Source organism: Lithobates pipiens, unplaced genomic scaffold, assembly GCF_037356315.1.
Source record: "Lithobates pipiens isolate NorthernLeopardFrog02 unplaced genomic scaffold, aLitPip1_a1.2 Scaffold_8, whole genome shotgun sequence".
Classification (NCBI taxonomy): Eukaryota; Metazoa; Chordata; class Amphibia; order Anura; family Ranidae; genus Lithobates; species Lithobates pipiens.
The window spans coordinates 58,721,325-58,742,169 of record NW_027507903.1 but is presented as its reverse complement, the minus strand read 5'-3'; the positions used below and the strand labels follow the sequence as shown (position 1 = coordinate 58,742,169).

The 20,845-nt window shown below is 41.5% G+C and overlaps 1 protein-coding gene across 1 annotated transcript in view; it reads left to right on the top strand.

Moving 5' to 3' along the window:
* Positions 1 to 20,845, top strand: part of ADAMTSL3 (ADAMTS like 3) — a 712,540-nt gene that overhangs the window by 29,046 nt on the left and 662,649 nt on the right. The window contains exon 2 of the mRNA XM_077470182.1: positions 327 to 427. Coding sequence (XP_077326308.1) covers positions 332 to 427 — 96 coding nt within the window. The 5' untranslated portion in view covers positions 327 to 331. The remainder of the gene's footprint in view (positions 1 to 326; positions 428 to 20,845) is intronic.

Here is a 20,845-nt window from a genome sequence, read left to right as displayed (position 1 = left end):
CAGGTATGGCATATTCATACTTGCATTGGTCCAAGCTGGGCCAATGTAACTATATAAAAATTGTCATGCCTGAAATTTAACTTTAACGCATTTGACCGGCTTAATTTGTAAACTTTGTTTTCTTCATTCCATAAACCAGCAAGACTGTGGTATGTTATTGGATAGTGGCACATTTTCTTCTTCAGTCATGTATTTTCATTTTTTTCTTCGCATGCTACCATACTGTGTCAAATTTTGAACATGTGCCAACTAGACCACGCAGAGCTGGGTGTGTGCCAAAGTTTTCCATAGGGCTGACATTTTTTTCTTTTTTATTTCATTTACAGTATAAATGAGGATGGAAAGGTGTGTTGACTACAAGTTGTCCTCTGGGATGCTGGCAGCATGCATAATTATATCACTGACTGTTCCATCTTCAAGATATCAGGTGGGTGAAATCCATGCCTCCCAATGTTCTGAAATTGGAAAGAAGGAGACTTCTAATGCAAAATATTTAGGCAAACAAGTCCTCAAATCATGAAGACAAAACTTTGTGCATTCACTATGGCCAACATAAGCATGAAAGAAAGTATAACAAATATACACTAAATGGGCAAACATATGTAGACAACTCTCTAAATTATTCAGTTGTTTCGAGTAAAGTACTTGTATAGCTAAATCATACAATACAAAGATGTTTTACACAATTGGGTGCCTCCAACCTGGTGGCAAAAGTTTGGGGATGGCCTTTTACTGTCCCAGCAGAACCATGCCTCTATGCACAAGGACAAGTCAATAAAGATATGGTTTGATGAATTTGGTGTAGAACTTGATAGGCCCGCACAGAATCCTCTTCTCAATAACTGAAAACCTTTGGGATGAACTGGAATGACAATTGCGTGCCAGGTCTTTTCATCCAACATTGGTACCTGACCTCACAAATTGGCTAAGTAGGTGAAAATTCTCACCAACACATTTTAAAACCCAACACTAGGCACAGAAATTTTAGTAAGTTCTAATGTGTAATCAAATGTTACTTCTGCTCAGCTGTAACACATGGCTAGATTGCTGCACTGTACTTTAAAAAATAATACTTTTCTTTACGCTAGATAGCATAACTCCAACTTCTTGCCTGCTCCTGATATGAGAGCTGCCCCTCTCATAGACTGTATCGCTATTCTCGATTTTCTGCCACCCTTCCCTTGGCCATTTACTGAATACACAGCGTTGCTTGTATTATACCTGAGCATAGGTAACATTTGCTTACACATTAGAACAGATGTGTCAAACTCAATTTCATTGCGGCCACATTAACATTATGGTTGCCCTCAAAGGGCCGGTTGTATCCGTAAGACTATATAAATGTATCTACTCTTTATCATATTAAATAATTGCCTCCACATTTGACTGGTAATAACGTAAGACTTAAACTATGACTGGCAGGTGCAGACAAGCATGGAGGCCACTCACACTCCTACTGCAGATGATGCAAGTCTGAAAAGGATGGTCGCACACTGCTGGTATCATCCATAAAAAAATGGCCAGGCAGAACATGGTTCTATCATGGTGTTCTATCCGAGCAGTCTCCAATAAAGTTTATTGCTAATGATATCAGCAATGTGTGACCCTCCTTTTCAACTGGCATAAAATTGTATTATTCTCATAATTATAAGCATATGTCCAAAGCACCCTCCCCCTTTAATTCAGATGTCAAGAACCACCTCCGCCATCAGAAATCAAGAGTCCCCCACCCTCCCTTAGATCACAGTGCACCCCCCTCACCTTGTGCTGCTGTTGGGAAGAAACTGGGGACGGGGCCGCAGGAGAGGTGTGAGGGCCACATGAAATGGCCTGAAGGGCTGAATTCAGCCGTGGGCCTTGTGTTTGATACATGTGCATTAGAACATATCGAAAACCTTTGGCCATATGGTATATCACTTACACTGTTTTTTTTCACAGGCCTCTCACTAAAAGAGGATAGTTGGAAGATATATAAAAAGTTGTAAAATGTATGAGATATATTCAAAAATGGAGACACTGGAAAAATGACAGGACGATTAATATAACAAACACTTTATAACTGTCTGCCACTTTGGTGTAGGGAAAATGTCATAGCAATCAAAATGAATATGCAATGAAATATAATAGGGAACAGTTTTCTTTTTTTTTCTTTTTTTTATTCTAGCTTTCCATAACACACAAATTAAGCTTCCAGAAAATATGGCTTCCAGGAGCCAATAGACACAGTTTTCTGCCATATCTATGTGTGGCAATTTCATTGCTGTCCTTCAGGCTGGGGTATCAGCCAAAAAGAACAGCCTCTACCCACATTAAGAGTCTGCTGCTGTAATTATAGCCTAAGCTAATTTTAGGCTTGGCGTCTCTTAACTTTGGAATTACAAAATTCTTCATATCAAGACTATTGAAACGGCATATGTTATCGCAATAAAATCCTTTGGTTGGCTATGTCTGCTCCAGTAGTGCCCCTCCTTGCCTATGTTTCAGATTTATGCCAACTTTTCCCAACATTTACTACATGCTTCGCCCAATAAGGCATGTATACCATATTTTTAAAGCCCTTCATAAAATTCTAATTTGAAGAATATTGTTTTTTGCTGGGATTCTCTAAATGAAAAGTGGACCCCATCTAAGTATTTCTTCATGCCATGCTACTCCTTCCAACAAGTTAGGCAAGCCATAAATGCCAGTTTGCACATGGAATATATGCATCTGTTGCTACTTAATGAGTGTGACATTATTGATCCAATGCTGAGAGCTAGACATTCTGTTAACTTCAGACATCAAAATATAAATGTGACATTGGGTAGCTGCTCAAGTACCATACATGGATTAGTAGACAGCCTTGGTTGCTCTCTAAACCTAAGATGAGACATACAAGTAAGTTGGATTAATAAAGTTGTAAGCCTAATAAAATATTTAACTAAACTTCAGCTTTAACCGCAGCCTCTGATACAGAGGAAAGTTGCGCCACCCACCCGTCCCATTCTACTCTCTCCACCACTCACACAAGTTGTGCCATTACAATCCCTCAGTGCATTGCCTTCTGTGAATGGGTGGAGGAGCACTGAATGACAGATTTCCCTTGCCTATTCAAAGAAAACGATGCATTGTGAAATTGTAGCAGAGTGAGTCCTGTGCATAAGAGAGTCAGAGAGTGGTGCAACTTTTTCTCTGTAGCAGAGGCTCCCACAGTGCTGGAAGACAGCCACTGAGGACGTTATCCCACAACCGGAAGGTAATGGGATACATGCCATTACATATACAGTAACTAATATGTGTGGTGCTATAGCTCCCAACTGTCCCTGATTTTGAGGGACTGTCCCTCATTTGGGAATGAGGGACAGTCATTTTCCTCCTCAGTTGTCCCTCATATCAAAAAGTGTTTCCCAGTGCTAAACGTTTCACCCTATTTCTAAATTGCTGCATTTGTAAATTCCAAAAACCAATATAAAGAAATAGTAGGGGTAAAAAGGTGAGTTTAACCAATATTTCTTTTTTATACAAGTCTCCTAATTGGGGCATGACAGGGGTTTGTGTCCTAAGTCTATATACTTTTGCTCATAGTTGTCCCTCATTCCCAAATTTAGAAAGGTGGGAGGTATGCTATAGCCTACCAAAGAATATATACTAAACAGCTTTAAAAATACCCACTTAGCTGGTAATTCAGATTAGAAGCAAACAATGCACCATTACTACTCATATTTAGGAGACATATACATAAATCAAAATTACTTTGAGAGCATATCTGTTAAGGTATAACTAAAGGAGAAAATGTGTTTAGCTTTATATGGAGTGTAAAGGGATTAGAACCCATATCAGGTTTTTATTGCTGTCTGTGCCCCCCGTTAAGGAGGAGATTCACCCTCTCTATTTGTCCTGTTTACCATGATCAGTGAAAGTAAAAAAAATCCAGAATTTTGGGTTGTCCCCAGAAATGTAATAAGGGACATTTTCTAATAGTTCTGGTGACCTGTGGGTCTCCAAGTGATTCCCTTAATTTTCAGGGATTTCCTCTCATTTCCTGTTTGGCTATGGGACAGGAAATTAAGGCCCCTTTCACACTGGGGTGTTTTTCAGGCGCTACAGCACTAAAAATAGCACCTGTATAGCGCTTGAAAAAACCGATCCCTTTCACTCCAGTGTGAATGCCAGAGGGCTTTCACACTGGAGCGGTGCACTAGCAGGACGGTGAAAAAATTCCTGCTAGCCGCATCTTTGGAGCGGTAAGGAGCCGTGTATTCACTGCTCCTAAACCGCTCCTACCCATTGAAATCAATGGGGCAGCGCGGCAATACTGCCAGCAAAGCGCCACTGCAGTGGCGCTTTGCGGGTGGTTTTATCCCTTTTTTGGCCGCTAGTGGGGGTTAAAATCACCCCGCTAGCGGCCGCATACTGCCTCTAAAACGACGGTAAAACAGCGCCGCTTTACCGCCGATGCAGCTGCCACCCCAGTGTGAAAGGGGCCGAAAGGAAATCTTCAAAATGGGACACAGATGGTGAAAAAAAAAATATCTGACAGGGATTATAATCTTCCCTTACTCTATCCAAAAAAAACGTTTGTTTATAGTTCTACTTTAAGTATTCAACAAAATAGAAAAGGAAATGGATGGCATCATACAGATGAACACAACAATTGGTTGAAATGACCATTGATTATTTATATCCATTCAAAAGACCAATTAAAATGCTCTTCTGTAGAACATATTGACAGTCAATAACGATCACAATATTACAGCACAGAACTTCCATTGCAGGCCTCCCCATATGTACACCTTATAATCTTAGTGATATCCACAATATCTGTAATCACTTCATCATTCACAAAGTTGTCCCTATGTTAAGTGCTGACAAGTATAAGCACTATATTTGAAGATAATAAAAAAATATATTTTTTTGTATCACTTACAAATACAGCATTTTGATTTAGTTGTGACTGAGCATAAGTAAACATTTTTAAAGTGGAGCCAAAGCATTTTCATTTAGTTTTAGATGTGAGTGAAAATTGGAAATGTTATGCCGTGTACACACGATTGAATTGCCTGGAGGATTTAGTCCGCCGGACCACAGTACGCCGGACAATTCCATCGTGTGTGGGCTCCAGCGGACTTTTTCATTGTAAAGTCCAGCGAACTTAGAAAGTAGTTTTGACTCAAAATTTGTCCGCCGGACTTGGCTTTCAGCGGACAATCCAATCGTCAGTGTGCTAGTCTGGCGGACTAAGAATGATGCATTCTCTGAAGCAAGTACGAGAAGGAAGCTATTGGCTACTGGCTATTGAACTTCCCTTTTCTAGTCCCGTCGCACGTGCTGTACGTCATCGCGTTAGAAATCGCCGGACTTTGGAGTGTCCGTGTGTGGCCAAGTCGTTCGTTATAAAGTCCGGCGGATTTGTTTGCCGGATTGCTTGCCGGACCAAGTCCGCCAGACAATTCGATCGTATGTACGCGGCATTAGAGTTACTCTCATTTCCTGTCCTGATGACCAGACAGGAAGTATGAGTATGGAGAAAACTCCCCAGTGGGGGACAAAGATCGCAAAAATAAAGAACTGACAGAAGCAAAAGTAAAAAAAAAATTTGCATGCTTTAATGTCGTTTTTTTTTTTATGCTATGCTTTTGGCTTTGTATTTTTTCTGGAGTGATTGAACATTTTACAGATATAGAGGATATTTTTCCAAATTAACTTTAGATTAGTACGCTTCCATAAGCTGTGAATTGTCCAATTCTGCCAAAGATTTCTGGACTTCAACGTCACCTGAAAAAAACAAACTGGTATCTGCAACACAAAACACATTTTGATCAGTATCAGAGGGATTTTGTTTTGACGCATTTTGAGCCTGTTCTCCTCCCCCATCGATTGTTGACTGTCTGAGTTTCAGCATCTGACATCATTTTCTTTGAACACTGGTAGAACGGCAGACTTTTCTGGTTGGTTGGAGAGTGGAGCTTAGTGGAGCCCCAGGATAACCTGCATGCTGCTCAGAACAGTATCCAGATATGATGTCATAAATTGAAATTGCAGGCGGTATGAAACTGAAGAGCAGAGGCTAATGAGAGGGCATACAGAGTTAAACAAAAATGCAGTGATGAAACCAACTTTGTATTACTAGCAGCCATAAATTGCCCATGTGCACCTGCTGCGGTAATCTTTAATAAATCTTTAACCCCTTAAAGCCAGAGCACATTTAATTCATTCCCAGGGCTACGGTTTCCTTCAATCTACATGTTACAGTTTATGAAATAACTCTTCTTATAGGTTATTTTGCCTTATAGAATTAGAAATCATATGAATTCAACTTGTCTACCTGTGTATATTTAAAGCTGAACTCCGGGCACAAACCTTTTTATTCAAAAATATTACCCAATAGCTAAAAAAAATATAAATCTATTTTATGTACACCAAACTTCTTTGCAAACCCAATTATTACCTTGTAAATGAACAGTAACATCATCACGGTGCTGCACATAGGTTGTGTGGAGAGCGGAGCTGTGGGAGAGGCTCAACAGATCCACCCGCTAGAGGCTGTTTGCAGAAAACTACAAGAGGGGGCGGCGATAAGACCAGTCACCCTGCACAAGGAAAGAGAGCAGCATTGACCGGTCTTTATTACAGGAAGGTCGGTAAAATTTCACACTGGATTACTGCACAGATCTTGCAGAAACACACAAAGTACACCAAGATTTGAGTTAAATGACAGGTCTCTTGTTTTTATACAAACAGGGGGTGTCGGCATTGGGGGGTACACAAGTTGGCAATAATGGGGTTGTATAGAATTTTTTTTTTATAAATCTAGTGGCCTGCAATCAAAATCTTTAGGAAAGAGTGCCGAAATCCAGGGATCCCAGGTTTGTTGGAATTTAGGCATTGTGTTTTGTAGCTGGGCATCAGTTTTTCATTTACTAGTATCCAGTGCACTTTGGGTTTGACCTACAAAATAGGAATATGTGGTGACAGCCAGGACTTGTTTAGGGGCTGAACCAATTCCTAATTTTCAACTTGCATTAACAGGTCAAACTTTTCTGCAAATGTGGCAGATGGAGGGTGGAGCCACACCATTTAACACTGACAGGGGTTCTTATTCATTTCCAGTGGTGGCCCGTCCATACGGGGTGTAGGAGCGCATGGATTCCAACGGGGTTTTTTTTTTTTAAGCATATGATTAGAGCCTGAGGCTCTAATTGGCTTAAAAAAAGGGTGGGCTTAAGGCGTAGAGCACTGCACCCTGAGCCCACCCAGTTGTATGACAATAGCAAATTAATATTTGCTATTGTCTTGCTGATCCTCCTCCTGGCCAATCAGAAAGCAGGTCCTGAGACTGAATTGGTCAGGGAGTCTTCGGACTCCCTGGCCAATCGAGTCTCAGGACACACTTCCTGTTCAGCTGGGAGGAGAAGCAACGGCCCGACTCTTCCCTCCCCCTGCCTCCTATGTTAAGCACAGTCTCCCGTGGTGGGTTGCCGCCGCCTTCTCGTACATCTAACGTTGGGTGTGGGTGGGCAGGTGCTTGCGGCAATCACTGCCTTTCCGTCCACCGTTCCTCTCCCACGTTGGGGGGGGGGATTTACGTGGCATTAGTTTGCCACCCCCCGACCCAGATATTTAGTAGCGCCAGCCGCCACTGTTAATTTCTGTAAAACCTTTATCGCAAAAAGAAGAAAAAAAACTCTTACTGTAATTGCTTCAAAAGTGTTGCACCTTTTTTTGTTTATTATTTCAAATCATTTTCTATTCGAATCATTTTTTATTAAAGGTTTTGTAATTTTACATACACAAACAAAACAAACAGAAACATGAACGTTTGAACAGGGCAACTACTCAAAGAACGGTGCATTTGTCCTTATATAGTGCAATTTTATGTACTCATACAATTTCAGGAGAATAACGCAGTAATAAGTACCATGAAATCATTGTTTGGAGCAAGAATAATGCTACTGACTTTGGCACCAATAATATAGCCAGTACAAATACTTTCTTACGACTAACAGTCAAGTATATGGTAAGGTATAACAAATATATGCCTGAAAAAAGGAAAAGGAAAAAGTAAACACTAAACAATTGGAGGTTTTAAACAAAACTCACTGCAAACAGCAGATTATGAGCATATTGAATTGCAATACGAGAGGCCTGTGTGGGCCCACACTTTATTGTTCCAAAGGTAGCTCACTCTAGCACAACCCCAACAATATATTTAGCACTGTAGGAGTTGTAAAGAAGCAAGAGCTAGTTGAGCCATGCCTGGCACCTGTAGCCATTGGTCCCATCATTTTTTACTGTGTTTCAAAATATGCCTCTCATTAAGCAGTGTGGCGTTAACTTGTATACGCCAGCCCTCAAACGTGGGTAGTAGAGGCATTATCCACTTTAACAGAATACATTTATGTGCCGAAAACAATAACCTAGATATAGAGGTCCGGGCATGGAATGTAAATAGCTCAAACTGGCATTTCAGTCTGACCTGGGGGGAAGGGGGGGGGATTTGACAGATATCTGTGCGGTTCATGCACAAATGTCTATTCAAATCTCCCCCGAATTTGCCAAAAGTAGTGCAGGAGCTACTTTTGTGAATCGGTGCAGCACCACAATGTCGACGTCACACAGATTTGGGCGGTGCCATTGCCAGAAATAGGCAGTGATTTGACCTGTCAAATCGCATTTCAAAATGGTCCGATGTGAATGTAGGCTAAAGATACTTGCTCTAGTATAGATTGCTATATCTCTCCATCAATGGTAGAGATACTGTATCTGTAGATCACCCTTTCCTGTCAGAAAGCTACAGAGTACTCTGGGAGCGAAGCAAAAGAGACCCGTATAGAGGTGATATAAGACCTTTCTTCTTATTGCTAGTGGCTACTTGGTCTATGAGTGGGGTGTCTATCTGTATAAGAGTTTGGCTTTAATTTGTTAGTCAAGTGCATCTAATACTACCCTCTCCCCAGATTGACAATGCTGCTGTCCAAGAGTGTCTCCCTTGCTCCTCCATCCAGAGTGGAGACATCCGGATGTGTGTTACAGGCTGGATCACCAGTTGAAAATAGAGGGGGTAAAAACAAAAAAAAAGGAAAATAATGCAGCCACCACATTTAAAGTGGAAGTAAACCCTTCTATCATTTTCAGTCAAGGAAGCTGCCATCTTGGCCTCTAATGATTCTTCAACTGCCATAATGCTACACATGTGATCAGTTATGAAACCAGCCATTGGATGGTTTGAAAGATGGGTTGAGAGCACAACCAATGTGAAAGTTAGCATTTCCGGCATGCCGGGAATGTAAGTGTTTTTTGAAACTGGGTTTACTACCGCTTTAACAATTGGTGAGCTGCAATAGATTACATTTATGTTTTTAGGTTTAATAACACTTTAAATGGTGGATGTCCTATAAAATATCCCATAACTTCCACAAAGGCTGACCGTATGTTCTGCTTTTAATAAGCATCATTTTATTTTCCCTAGAAGATTGTGATCACCCAGCAGCTCCCTCATCTCCTGCCACTTTTAATCCTTAAAACCAAACCAGCTGTCAAACAATTGATTAAAGTTAGACATGCTGTCAATTTTAATAACATCTGCTAACATCATCTATCTGTTTCAGGATTTATATTTATAACAGACTGAGAAGTTTCCATTATACACTTTGCTCTCTGCCTCTCTAGCACGTCATTATTTTTTTTCTGCTATGCATGGGAATATTAGGTCTTATCAGCCGACTGAAAAATCCAGCTCAGAATAAAAAAAATAAAAATAAAAAAAAATAAATATTCAAAGCCTTTTGTGACTTTTGCTATAACAATTATGGATCTCCCCATTTAAACTAGCTGAAGAACACACTGATTTCCCCTCCCCGTATGGACAGTATAGTGGTGTTTATATCATTAGCTTCTGTTCTGTTAAAGTAGTAAGGAAGACATAGAGCCCATGTGGTATTAGCCAGTGCATTGGTTTCCGTCTCTCTGATTTCACTGCGGAAAGGCTGCTGTTTTCTCTGTGTGCAATATCCTGGCATCCTTCCCAATGTCTTGATATATAGGGCAAACACATAAAAGAAACACTCTGGGAACAAATGTGCAACTTTTAGACCTGTTATATTTTTATGAGACTGTCTCACTTTGCTTTTGCTACATGTGATTTCTGAAAATGCATTTATATGCTTTTTTTTTTTTCCTTTGTCAGTATGGACAAGTTGTAAGGTGAATTTCTTTCAACTTGTTCACTTTGGTTTTTAAGAAGAACAGTCAGTTTAGAAAACGAATACACAGTATATGTAAACCCAATCACTAAAATCTTATATAAAATTTTCAATATTTGCCAGTCTGCAACTTTTATTTAAAGGTGAACGCCAGGAATTATCTGTATTGCATAGTTACATTGGTTCAGCTTGACAAAGTGTAAGTACAGTGGCTGCCGGTGGGCTTTTCCTCTGGGGGGGGGGGGGGGTGGCAAACAACCAGCACTAACTCTCTCCGGGCTGCACGGCACTGATGCACCCCCCCTCCGCACGAATGGCGGCCCTGTCAGCCAGTACCCATCCCCCCCCCGACCGGAGGTCCAGCACTTACCATGCGACAGGCTGTGTCCTCCTCTCCTGCTGTGTCCTCCTTTCCTCTCCTCCTGTGTCCTCCAGACAGCGCCAGCGTCAGGTCTGGCTCCATCGTGTCTCCTCTTCCACAGCTTTAGGCGTCTAATAGGATTGCACCAAGATGGACCAATGTAGATATGCAATACAAATAGTTCCTGAAGTACAGCTTTAAAGTGGAAGTAAACTCCCCTATTGTTTTCAGCCAAGGAAGCTGCCATCTTTGCCTCTGTTTAATCTTCAACTGCTATGGTGCTGCACATGTGATTCCTTATGACACCAGCCATTGGATGGTTTGATAGTTTGGCTGAGAGCACAGCCAATGTGCAGTTAGCATTCCCGGCATGCCTTTTTTTTTAACTGTTTAAATCCATGGGTTTACTTCCACTTTAAATAATACCTGGTGATTTGGCCATGAAGGTGCATGTTCAAGCACTTCCTGATGTAGGGTGACATTCTCTGTCCGTGTCCTCCTTTTGCTCTTCAAGGGGATCACACATGGACTCCCACTGTAGAGTATAAGTGTGGAGAGTATGCACAGTTGCACATTACATAGACACGGTGAACTGTTGCAGCCATCACTGGAAGGTGGCTGCATGGGGATCGCCAGTATTCAGATACAACAAGGAATGGAAAAACAGGTGAACACAAGTATCTTATTAAAGCAGTTCTTCACTATAGAAAAATAAAAATAAAAGTTAGCAGCTACAAATCCTGTATTTGCTGACTATTAATAAAAGTAAACTTTCCCATCCAGGCTTCGAATGCCGTCCTCACCTGGGCTAGTTCTTTATTAGTCTTCGGATCCCGGCATCTTTAATGTGGGAAGCTGGTTGTGACAGCCGGATATTTGCATTGTACTGTGGGGAAAAAGTAAAAAGAGAGGGAACTATTCATTACACTTTACATACACAACACTTTAGAAACAAAATGGCATTCGGTTAGGTTATGTTCGCAAAAAATTCTGATACTATCTGATCCGAATCAACGCGCCTATAGCATGAACATGCTTTTTAGCTGCTTTAACAAAAATCCCCCTGACGCATTCAAAGTCATTTTTTGTTTTATTAAGGGGGACGTGTTTTTTCCAACTCACTGATATGGTATTTGAATAAATACTTGCCAGATGTGCCATGATCGTACTGTAAACGCTGCAGGCACATTTACATTGTGTTACCATGGACTTGAATGGGAGGAGATGACAAGCTTCAGCGCCTCCCAGACTCCACATGTAGCTTCATTTTTGACACACAATGACAGGAAACGGCGCAAGCACTGCATGTTTTTCAAATGTGAACAGCTCTGTCCGCTATCCAGATTATCCATTGTTGGCTGCTTTGCTAGGCATTTAGGGAACAGCAAATATGTGCCCCAAATGCCTATTTCTAATGCCAGGAACAGGGCTTCAGGGTTTACTAAATGACTAAATAATGGACCCTGTTGTTATCAACAGACCCTTTAATCTATCCAGAGTCCCACATCTATCCTGGATATCTAGCCTTTTTATTATTTTGCAACAAAATCCCTGTTTTTGAATAGTCCTTTCTAATTCTATCTATTCATAATACTTTCTCCTGCCTCCTGTCAGTGAGAACACCAGCTTAGTGAGTTAACCCTTGTGTAAGTTGCAACAGAACAATAACAGCACCTGGTATGACAGATCAGGAAATACTGTGTTCGTTAAAGGACTTCCAGGTTACCACATGCGTAAAATGTTACCCAACAAGTCAGATGTGCTGGGGAGTTGTCACTCCATTAAACTGTATGGAGACAGACACAATCATGTTTCAGGAGACTTGTGTATTGAAAGGCTGAAACTTTCATACAAATGGGTCCTTTAACCAATAATATATTTTATACTTCAGTATGTTGCATTTTAGTTGGTCAAAGTCCAAGACCATATCATGGGTTGCCTTTGCTGACCTCCTTCTAAAAATGCATGTTATCTGGCTAACATGTTGGTTCTTTAGCTTAATACTTACTTAGGGCAGCCTACATATTTCTGTCATGGCAGGTATACCCAGGGCCGAAAAAAAAGGAGGTGCGGGGCAGAAGGGCAAGTTCTTTCCTTCTAATAGCAGCCTGCTGTGGATGAAAGAGAGACGACACTGAGACTGAGAATACACCTCAGTCTCAGTGTGGTGCTGCTGGAGAGTGAGGGAAGACTGCCTTGCCCCTCTTCCCATCTCCACTTGTCATGTTGACTGGAGATGGGAAGAAGAAGCTGCTTTTATTCCCGGTGGGTGCTGAGAAAGGGTGGTGGGACAACTCAGTCCTAGACCTTCCCTATCCTCCTCAGAACCCCCCCCCCCTCCTCACTGCCTGTTTTAACCCCTAAAATCCCTCACCATTGCACACAGTTGTGAGACAATTGCAGTATTGCCGCATTTGCTTGAAATGGATCACGTTCAGCAGTTGGTATTGCCCGCTGGACATGATTGGGGGGAATAGTTTTTGGCATGACATGTATATACCCCTTCATGCCTTTGCAGCTTAGTGGGGCAGTTGGAGGGGCAGTAAAAATGTGTCTCAATCTCCCCTTTGCTGGGGCCACTGGAGACATTTCTGGGGCATTTCTTCCTTCCAATGACACTACAAATACTGGGATATTTTGCCCTCCAGGACACCACTGATGCAGGGACATTTTTACTTCCAGTGACACCATTGATGCTGAGACACTTTTTGTTTTCGGTGACACCACTAACGCATAGACATTTTTTCCTTTGCCACTGTTAGCTCCATATTTGTGAATCAATTTTAAACTCTTCAGTTTGCTGAGATGTACCACAACCATTGGTACTATTTCAGCACATGCAACAAACATTACATATATTTTGCTGCATGCACCCCAAACTCCACTTGGTTGGGGGGGGGCAGGGAAATGGGCACAGTTTGCCATCTTCACCCTGGGCACTGGATGACCATGTCCTGGCATTGGGTTAAGCGAAAATTTGAAGACATGGAGTCACTTCCAGCGCTCAGAAATCCACCAAAGACAAGAAGTACAGTATCGATAACATCTGTCAGGAATACTGCACCGATGCAGCCCTCCTCAGATTGGGAAGTCCAGTGCAAATCCAGTATTCAACTACAAAAAAGCACACAGGAGGGTGCAAACGCCTAATTCACTACCTGAGAACTTATTATGTAGAAAAAGAATGTAAGCAAATGGGTACTCGTGTGAATCGCGTGATAGGACAAATGACACCGCGGTGCTGGTAAGCTGATGCGTTTTTGGGGTGCACCCCCTTTCTGAGAGCTGTGCCCTCTGCATTGTGCTTCATGATTTTAATGCCTTCTTTTCTTCTACTTTTGTGAGTACCCATTTGCTTACATGCTTGTTCTACATAGTAAATGTCAGGTAATGCACCAAGGGTTTGCGCCCTCCTGTGTTCTTTTTTGGAACCTAATAATTGGTTCAGACTGTACTCATTTGTAACACATTGTGATCCAAATCAGGGACGTACATACAGGGGTTGCCATTGTGTATTGGCCCCATGCTAAAGGCAGCCCATGCAGACCCCATGTATGCCCAGATAGGAAGGAGGTGGAGTCCGCGGCATGCAGAGGTACGGATTCCTCCATGTAGCCACTAAATGCCTGCTTCTCCTCCTCTCCCTCCCGCAGACATTCAGCAGCTGCAGGAGGGAGATGGAAGACATTGATCCCTCCACATGCCACTCCCTCCTCCCTATTGCTGTCCTGCTGCGATGGGCCCCTGTGTGCTTCCTTACTACCCCCCCGCTGTGCTGTCATGTTTCTCCCTCCCACCTCTGGCCGGCTGCTGTGGGGGATCTGTCAGGGTGGAGAATGGGGAAGGAGTCGGTAAACATGTCATTTTCTGGCCCCTTCTTTGTCTCAATTAATAGAGTCAGTGATTGGTACCAGTCACTGACTGTTTTTTTTTTTTTTCATCCATAGCTGGGCATAGTAACTGTGTATACTATGCATCAGTTTATGAATGAATGGGAAACTCTGTACAGAGCTCATCCTGTTCATTCATTCTGTGCATCTGAGGGTGCAGAGAAAGGGACTGAGAGATCTGTCCATAGTCCCTTTCTCTGACTCAAAAGTGAGACATCAGGGGTTTCACCAATGCCCCCAATGGGGGTCCTAAAAAATATGTAAAAAATAATAAAAAATGTAATTGTAAAAAAAAATTTATAAAATAAAAAAAGGGAAAAAAAATAAAAAACATAAAGCAAAAATATAAAATGACTGACACCAGTGGCGGAGCTAACAGGGACACAAAGGTCGCACTTGTAACTGGGCTGTGGCGTTCTGCCACCGTGTGGGGAACCCCAAGATGGAAGGTTTCTTTCACCGGGGCCCTGAAGTTTCTAGTTACGCCTCTGATCCAAATGCTATAGACGAGCCTTTCTCGAACCTTATAACATGGAGGAACCCTTGCAATAACTTTTTGGGCTTCTGGAATCCCTGCTAATAATGACCATATCTACATCTCACAGTACATTAACATGACGATCACTGGGAGGAATGCTTCGTACATTTATAATCATTGGGGAGAATTCCCTCCTTACAGATAGGGTTTTGGTGTCAGAGGGAATTTATCTAAAAGCAGATGTTGCTTTTTCGTGTATATTGTTTACACACCAAAAACCTCTTCTTCCCACATTTGACCAGCATGGCAGTGTGTGGTCTAAAACTACAACTATGTTTTTCATTCCCGTTCCAAAAGGCAACACCCTTCTTTTCTGAAAGCAAAAGGGGGGCACCTGCAGCTCTTAAACCAATGGTCAGATTGTGTTTGGCAATGGTGGAGGCTGAAGACACAGCTGCGTAGTTATAATAGTTTTTCTTACTTCCACTAAATAGTTTTATTCCAATGAAAAGCAGTATTTTGCTAAAAGAGATGTGAATGTAAAAACTTCCAGGTATTTGTGCATATAGCTTCCACCCATGAAAATCTAATTGTGTTTTGACTTCATGTCATGCTGGCGTGGAAGTGATATAAACAATAAATGCATTTTTTTTCTAAGTTACTGACCTGGAAAAAGTATGAAGATCAGGAGTAAAAACTCCTTATCTGAAAACTTGTTGTGGGTCCCTGGCAGCATTGACGCCAGAAGGTCAGCATGACACCCAGGCAACTTGCATATTAAGCTACCATTTTTTTTCACAACAGGTTTTCTTAAGCCCCTTGTCTAGCAAGATACAATGCTAAATGTAATGGTATTCAAGGGCTTCAAATAAGCTTAGTGCTGCTGCAGTTGGGCCACACATGTTAAAGTGATACTAAAGTCTGTTTTTTTTTCTTTTAAAAATAACAAACATGTTATAGTAGAAACCTTCCATTTTTCAAGCTTTTCTCCATAAAAAGCCTAGCACAATTCTTTACTCACTTTTCTATTGGACTAATTTCCAAATTTTTTGCACTTATGATAAAGCCCACATTTTTTGCTAGAAATTTACGTTAAACACCCAGACAATTATATATTTTCTGAAAGCACCCTTAAAGAGGAAGTAAACCCTAATGGGTTTTACTTCCTCTTTTTTCCCCTGCAAAGTAAAAGCATAATGGGCTAGTATGCATCGCATACTAGGCCATTATGTTACACTTACCTGCAAACAAAGCCTGTGTTGTCCCCGCTGGTGGCTGCATCCATCTTCACCCCTCTCACTTCTGGGGCCATGGACTCCGGCTCTGTGACTGGCCAGAGTTGCATGGCATTACCGAGCATTACCGAGTTGCATGGCATTGGGAGCCACCGGTCATGGCGCGGGCCCTTTAGAAACGGCACAACCGTAGCCTTTCTTCAGTGCGTATGCGCCGATGACTTTGGCACAAGAGTATATGGTAATGCAGGTTTAGGAGATATTTCCAGTACCTACAGGTAAGCCTTATTATAGGCTTACCTGTAGGTTAAAGTGGTAGTAAAGGATTTACTTTAAATTTATATTAATCTAAAAAAAAAATGAATTTAAAGAAAACAAGCATGTTATACTTACCTGCTCTGTGCAGTGGTTTTGCACAGAGCAGCCCAGATCCTCCTCTTCTCAGGTCCCTCTTTGGTTCTCCTGGCCCCTCCCTCCTGTTGAGTTCCCCCACAGCAAGCAGATTGCTTTGGGGGCTCCTGAGCTGAGCCACTGCTCTGTGTGTCCATTCAGACACAGAGCTGTAGTTCGGCCCTGTCCCCTCTCTCTCCTGATTGGCTAACTGAGTTTGATTAACAGCAGTGGAGCCAATGGTACTGTTGCTGTGTCTCAGCCAATCTGGAGGGAGAGTCCCGAATGACCAATGCACTTGTGCACATTGCTGGATAGGGAGGGAGCTCAGGGAGGTAATAAGGGGGGTGGGGCGGGCTGCTACACACAGAAGGTTTTATTTTTCTTAATGTATATAAAGAATTAAAGTGGTTGTTAAGCCACGGTGACATCGTTATATGATCCTGTGTGTTCTGTTATGCTATGTGCTCCAGTCTCTGTGTTTTGTAAAAAAAAATGCCATCTATACCTAATTTCAGAGCACAGCTTGGCGCTCACATGACCGGCCACCTCTGTCCGTCCTCTCGATCTGACAGCTAGAGTGGGAGGGGCCATAATTCCCGTGCCAGGTGTCAGGGCTCAGCAGCCATGGTTAACTGTGGTCAGTTTACAGAGGGGAGAACAGAACCAGGCAGGATCATACAGGTATTTCAGGTGATACAGGGGGCCAAATTACACAGCACAAGCAATGTGCTGTGCTTTAAAGGAACAGGATCCATTTTTTTTTTAGGGTAACAAACACTTTAAGATAAAAAAAACTTCTGCCCTTACAACTACTACTACTATCTCCACAAAGGTCACAGTGAAAATTATTCAAGGGCCATAATTCACATTTTACTTGTAAGACTTGTAAGGGATTATAAATTGTTGCCTTTGGACAATTTTAGGTTTGGTATATTTTTGCCAGTCCACGGGCTTGGGCAATTTTAAGGCTTGACATGTTTGATATCTATTTACTCAACACAACCACTTCTTTTACATTTTACCAAACAATGGGTATTATTTTATGTCCGTGTGCACTAAAGGTCATTTTGGTGCATTTTTTTAATAGCTAACCTATAGTGCCTTATCCTTTTCATGTATGCAATGTATATTTGTAGAATGTACTGTATATAGTACATTCTACAAATATACAGGGTAGTATATATATATATATATATATATATATATATATATATATATATATATATATATATATATATTTTTTTTTTTTATAATATGTCAATGGCATCACAGTTTCTCCATGACAGATGGCTATCATGCCATTCAGCATCAGAGGTTACTGTTATTGGGTCCCCAAATAAAGTCTTTTACTATCAGAACACAGGCCCTTTGGTACTTCTGAAGTCTAGAAGCAGATGTTGCCATAGCATGGTGGATTGCGGATCTGCTTATAAGACGCTCTCTTCCAATTGCTGGGAAGTATAAAGGTTGCTATCACCATTGGGGTGGATTTATAGACCTTTCAGCCATGGGGATCACCATAGTATATGCCTGGTCTGCCAGGTGTACCTCTCTGTGGGGAGACACACTTTTTAATGTTTGTATTTTGTAATGAAAAATAAAAATGAAAGCGTATGTCTGGGCAGCAATAAAAAAAATATGATTAGCACATCTCTGCAACACATGGAAATTGCCCTGCCTTTTCCGAAAAAAAGTTAGTTCAGAAAAATATCTGTTGGTCCTGCTAGAAATTCAGTGAGCTCCTAACTTCCTGTTTGATTTGATAACTCTGCTACACTGAAATTCCAATCAGCATTGTCAGCCTGAGTTACCCCCTGGTGGACTACGGAACACCTCCCCATCTTCTTCCAGAACATTGGATGGAGATTGTTCTGTAGTCCATCAGGGCCAACTACACTGTTTGGAATTTCAGTGAAGCATGGGCAGCATTTACAGTTTATTACAGTAAGTTAGGAGCATATTCGATTTCTGGCAGGTCAACATGTATTTTTACATGCTTGCAGCATTTTGAAAGCAAAAAAACATGGGAGAACGTTAATGAATTGCAGAGATGTGGTAACTATGTGTTTTGTAATTTTGCCCAGACATACATTTTAGGCCTCATGCATACAGACCCCTGGTGTATTTCACTGCCCGGGAGCCACAAGTTGACTAAAGCCCCCCATAGTAATAAATGGCTGTATACAGTACTTGCAATAAAAAGGTGTGTGTATTCAGGCATACGACTCTGTGAGCAGACTGTCTTCAACTAGGGTGTACATCCATACACATGCACATGATTATGCAAGTGTCGGCTCATACCCTTGTACAACCATTGATTAGTGTGGGCAGTTGTACACAGCTCCTATGGCTCCTGGTGGGGAAAACATGCTCAGATTTTGACATCATACGACCCAGGCACCTGTGTGCATGAGTCAAACAGAACCAAAGGAAATTCCCAGCTCAAATTACTGACCAGCTTGCAACCAACTGAATTATCCTGTCTAACACTATGCGTTAAAAACAGGGGTTCAGTTTGCACACATTTGCAAATACATGAGTAAGCTGTAGAACCAAATGGCACCCCAGTATTACCTGCAGTCCCAACTCAAAATTTTGAGAGCCTCCATAGTAGAAGCCCATGCATTATAATGGGTAGGCAGTGGACAGGTGAGCCTGGAGGGAGCCCACCCCTCCTTAAAGGCACAGGGGCTCACTCACCCAGCATATAGCACAATGGCAGCAAAGGTGTCCCGTGCATCCCCTAACCAGTATTCCAACAGTACAAACAAATGGCCACTGCTCCCCACCTATAACTGGCCTTTGCAGCAAGGAACACATGGAAGGGTGACACATGTCAAACAAAACCAAAGATGATTCCCAACTTAACTTAAGCCTGCAAACAACCGAATTATCCTGTCTAACTGTATGCGTTAAAAACAGGGGATTTGTTTGCAAACATTTGCAAATACATGCGTAAGCTGCAGAGCCACTTCACAGCAGCCCAGTATTATCTGCAGTCCTGTGTGCATGAGGCCTTAACCTTTACAGCGCTAATCCCGTAGCAACATAGGATCAGCACTGTGGACAGCTCATAAAATAATTTTTTATCATTCATAGTAGGCCCAGTGTTTGCTTAAAATATTTAATAATTACTTGCACTGTAAATAGTTTTTGTTCATATATACTGTATGTGTAAAGCTGGTGATTGAAAGATATTGAAAATTACATTTGAAAAATGTAAAGCTTATGTGAAATTTTGGATATTGGGTTTACACATACTTTAACATCTGTTACAATATGTGTTGTAAAACAATGTAGCTGAATATTGGGTAAATGGTTTCTATTTGCAAGTACATATAGCTGCTGACAGTCTGATAACAGATTAATACTTCGGTATCAAACCAAACACAGCACAAGTTCCTGGCCTCACTATTTCGTGACGGCCCTTTTCCTGTACTGTGAAGCTGTGCCATGGAGGAAATACTTGGGAAAAAGGCTCAACTCAACTGAACATAAATCCTTCGAAGTTGGTCACAAAAACACAAATAGTGTGTTCCTGGGCCTGGCTTCACAGGAGACTTTAAGGACAGCAGCTGTGTAAATCATAACTTATCTCTGTTTTGCAAGTTTGAGATATTAGGAAATGCCATTTCAAAGGGTGCAGAAACATAACAGGTTCTCTGCTCGCTCCTCTAATTAAACTTGTCTGGGAAAGATAAATCCAAACGCTGTATAACAGAGTACTGCTTGTCCTGTTCTGAAATCTATCTTAACTTGTACAGTTTGTCCAAGTATACCCAGAAATACCATAATTATACTTTTAAAGTTGTTTTTATATTCATAAACATACTAGGGTTTATTCAGAGTTCTCAACCCAAGGTATAACTACTCGGCTCAGAATTGGCACAAGACTGCTTTGTCTAGATTTCTCAGATACCGTATTACACTTTCTACCAAATTCATGCAGTCACCCACCTACTGTGAGGTCTGCCACTCCAGATATATAGTCTTCATTATACATGTATTTTAGAACTTTTTTTGTGCCTAGTCTCGCTTGCTTGCATGCACTAACTCTATTACTCTTTAGGCAAAATTACTTTGAAGCTAGAACACCAACAAACATTTCTTTGTTTAGGATGGAATCTGAAAAGGTTGGGAATTCTGATGGAATTGCATCACTGACTGCACCCTTAGTTATAAAGATGTCTACTCCTTTTCTGAATGACCTAACAACAGTTAAGAGGATATCCTTCCATCAGGGGCACACACAACAATAATATTCTAACAAAGGTTACAACCATTCCTCACTCTATTCTGTCTGTGTA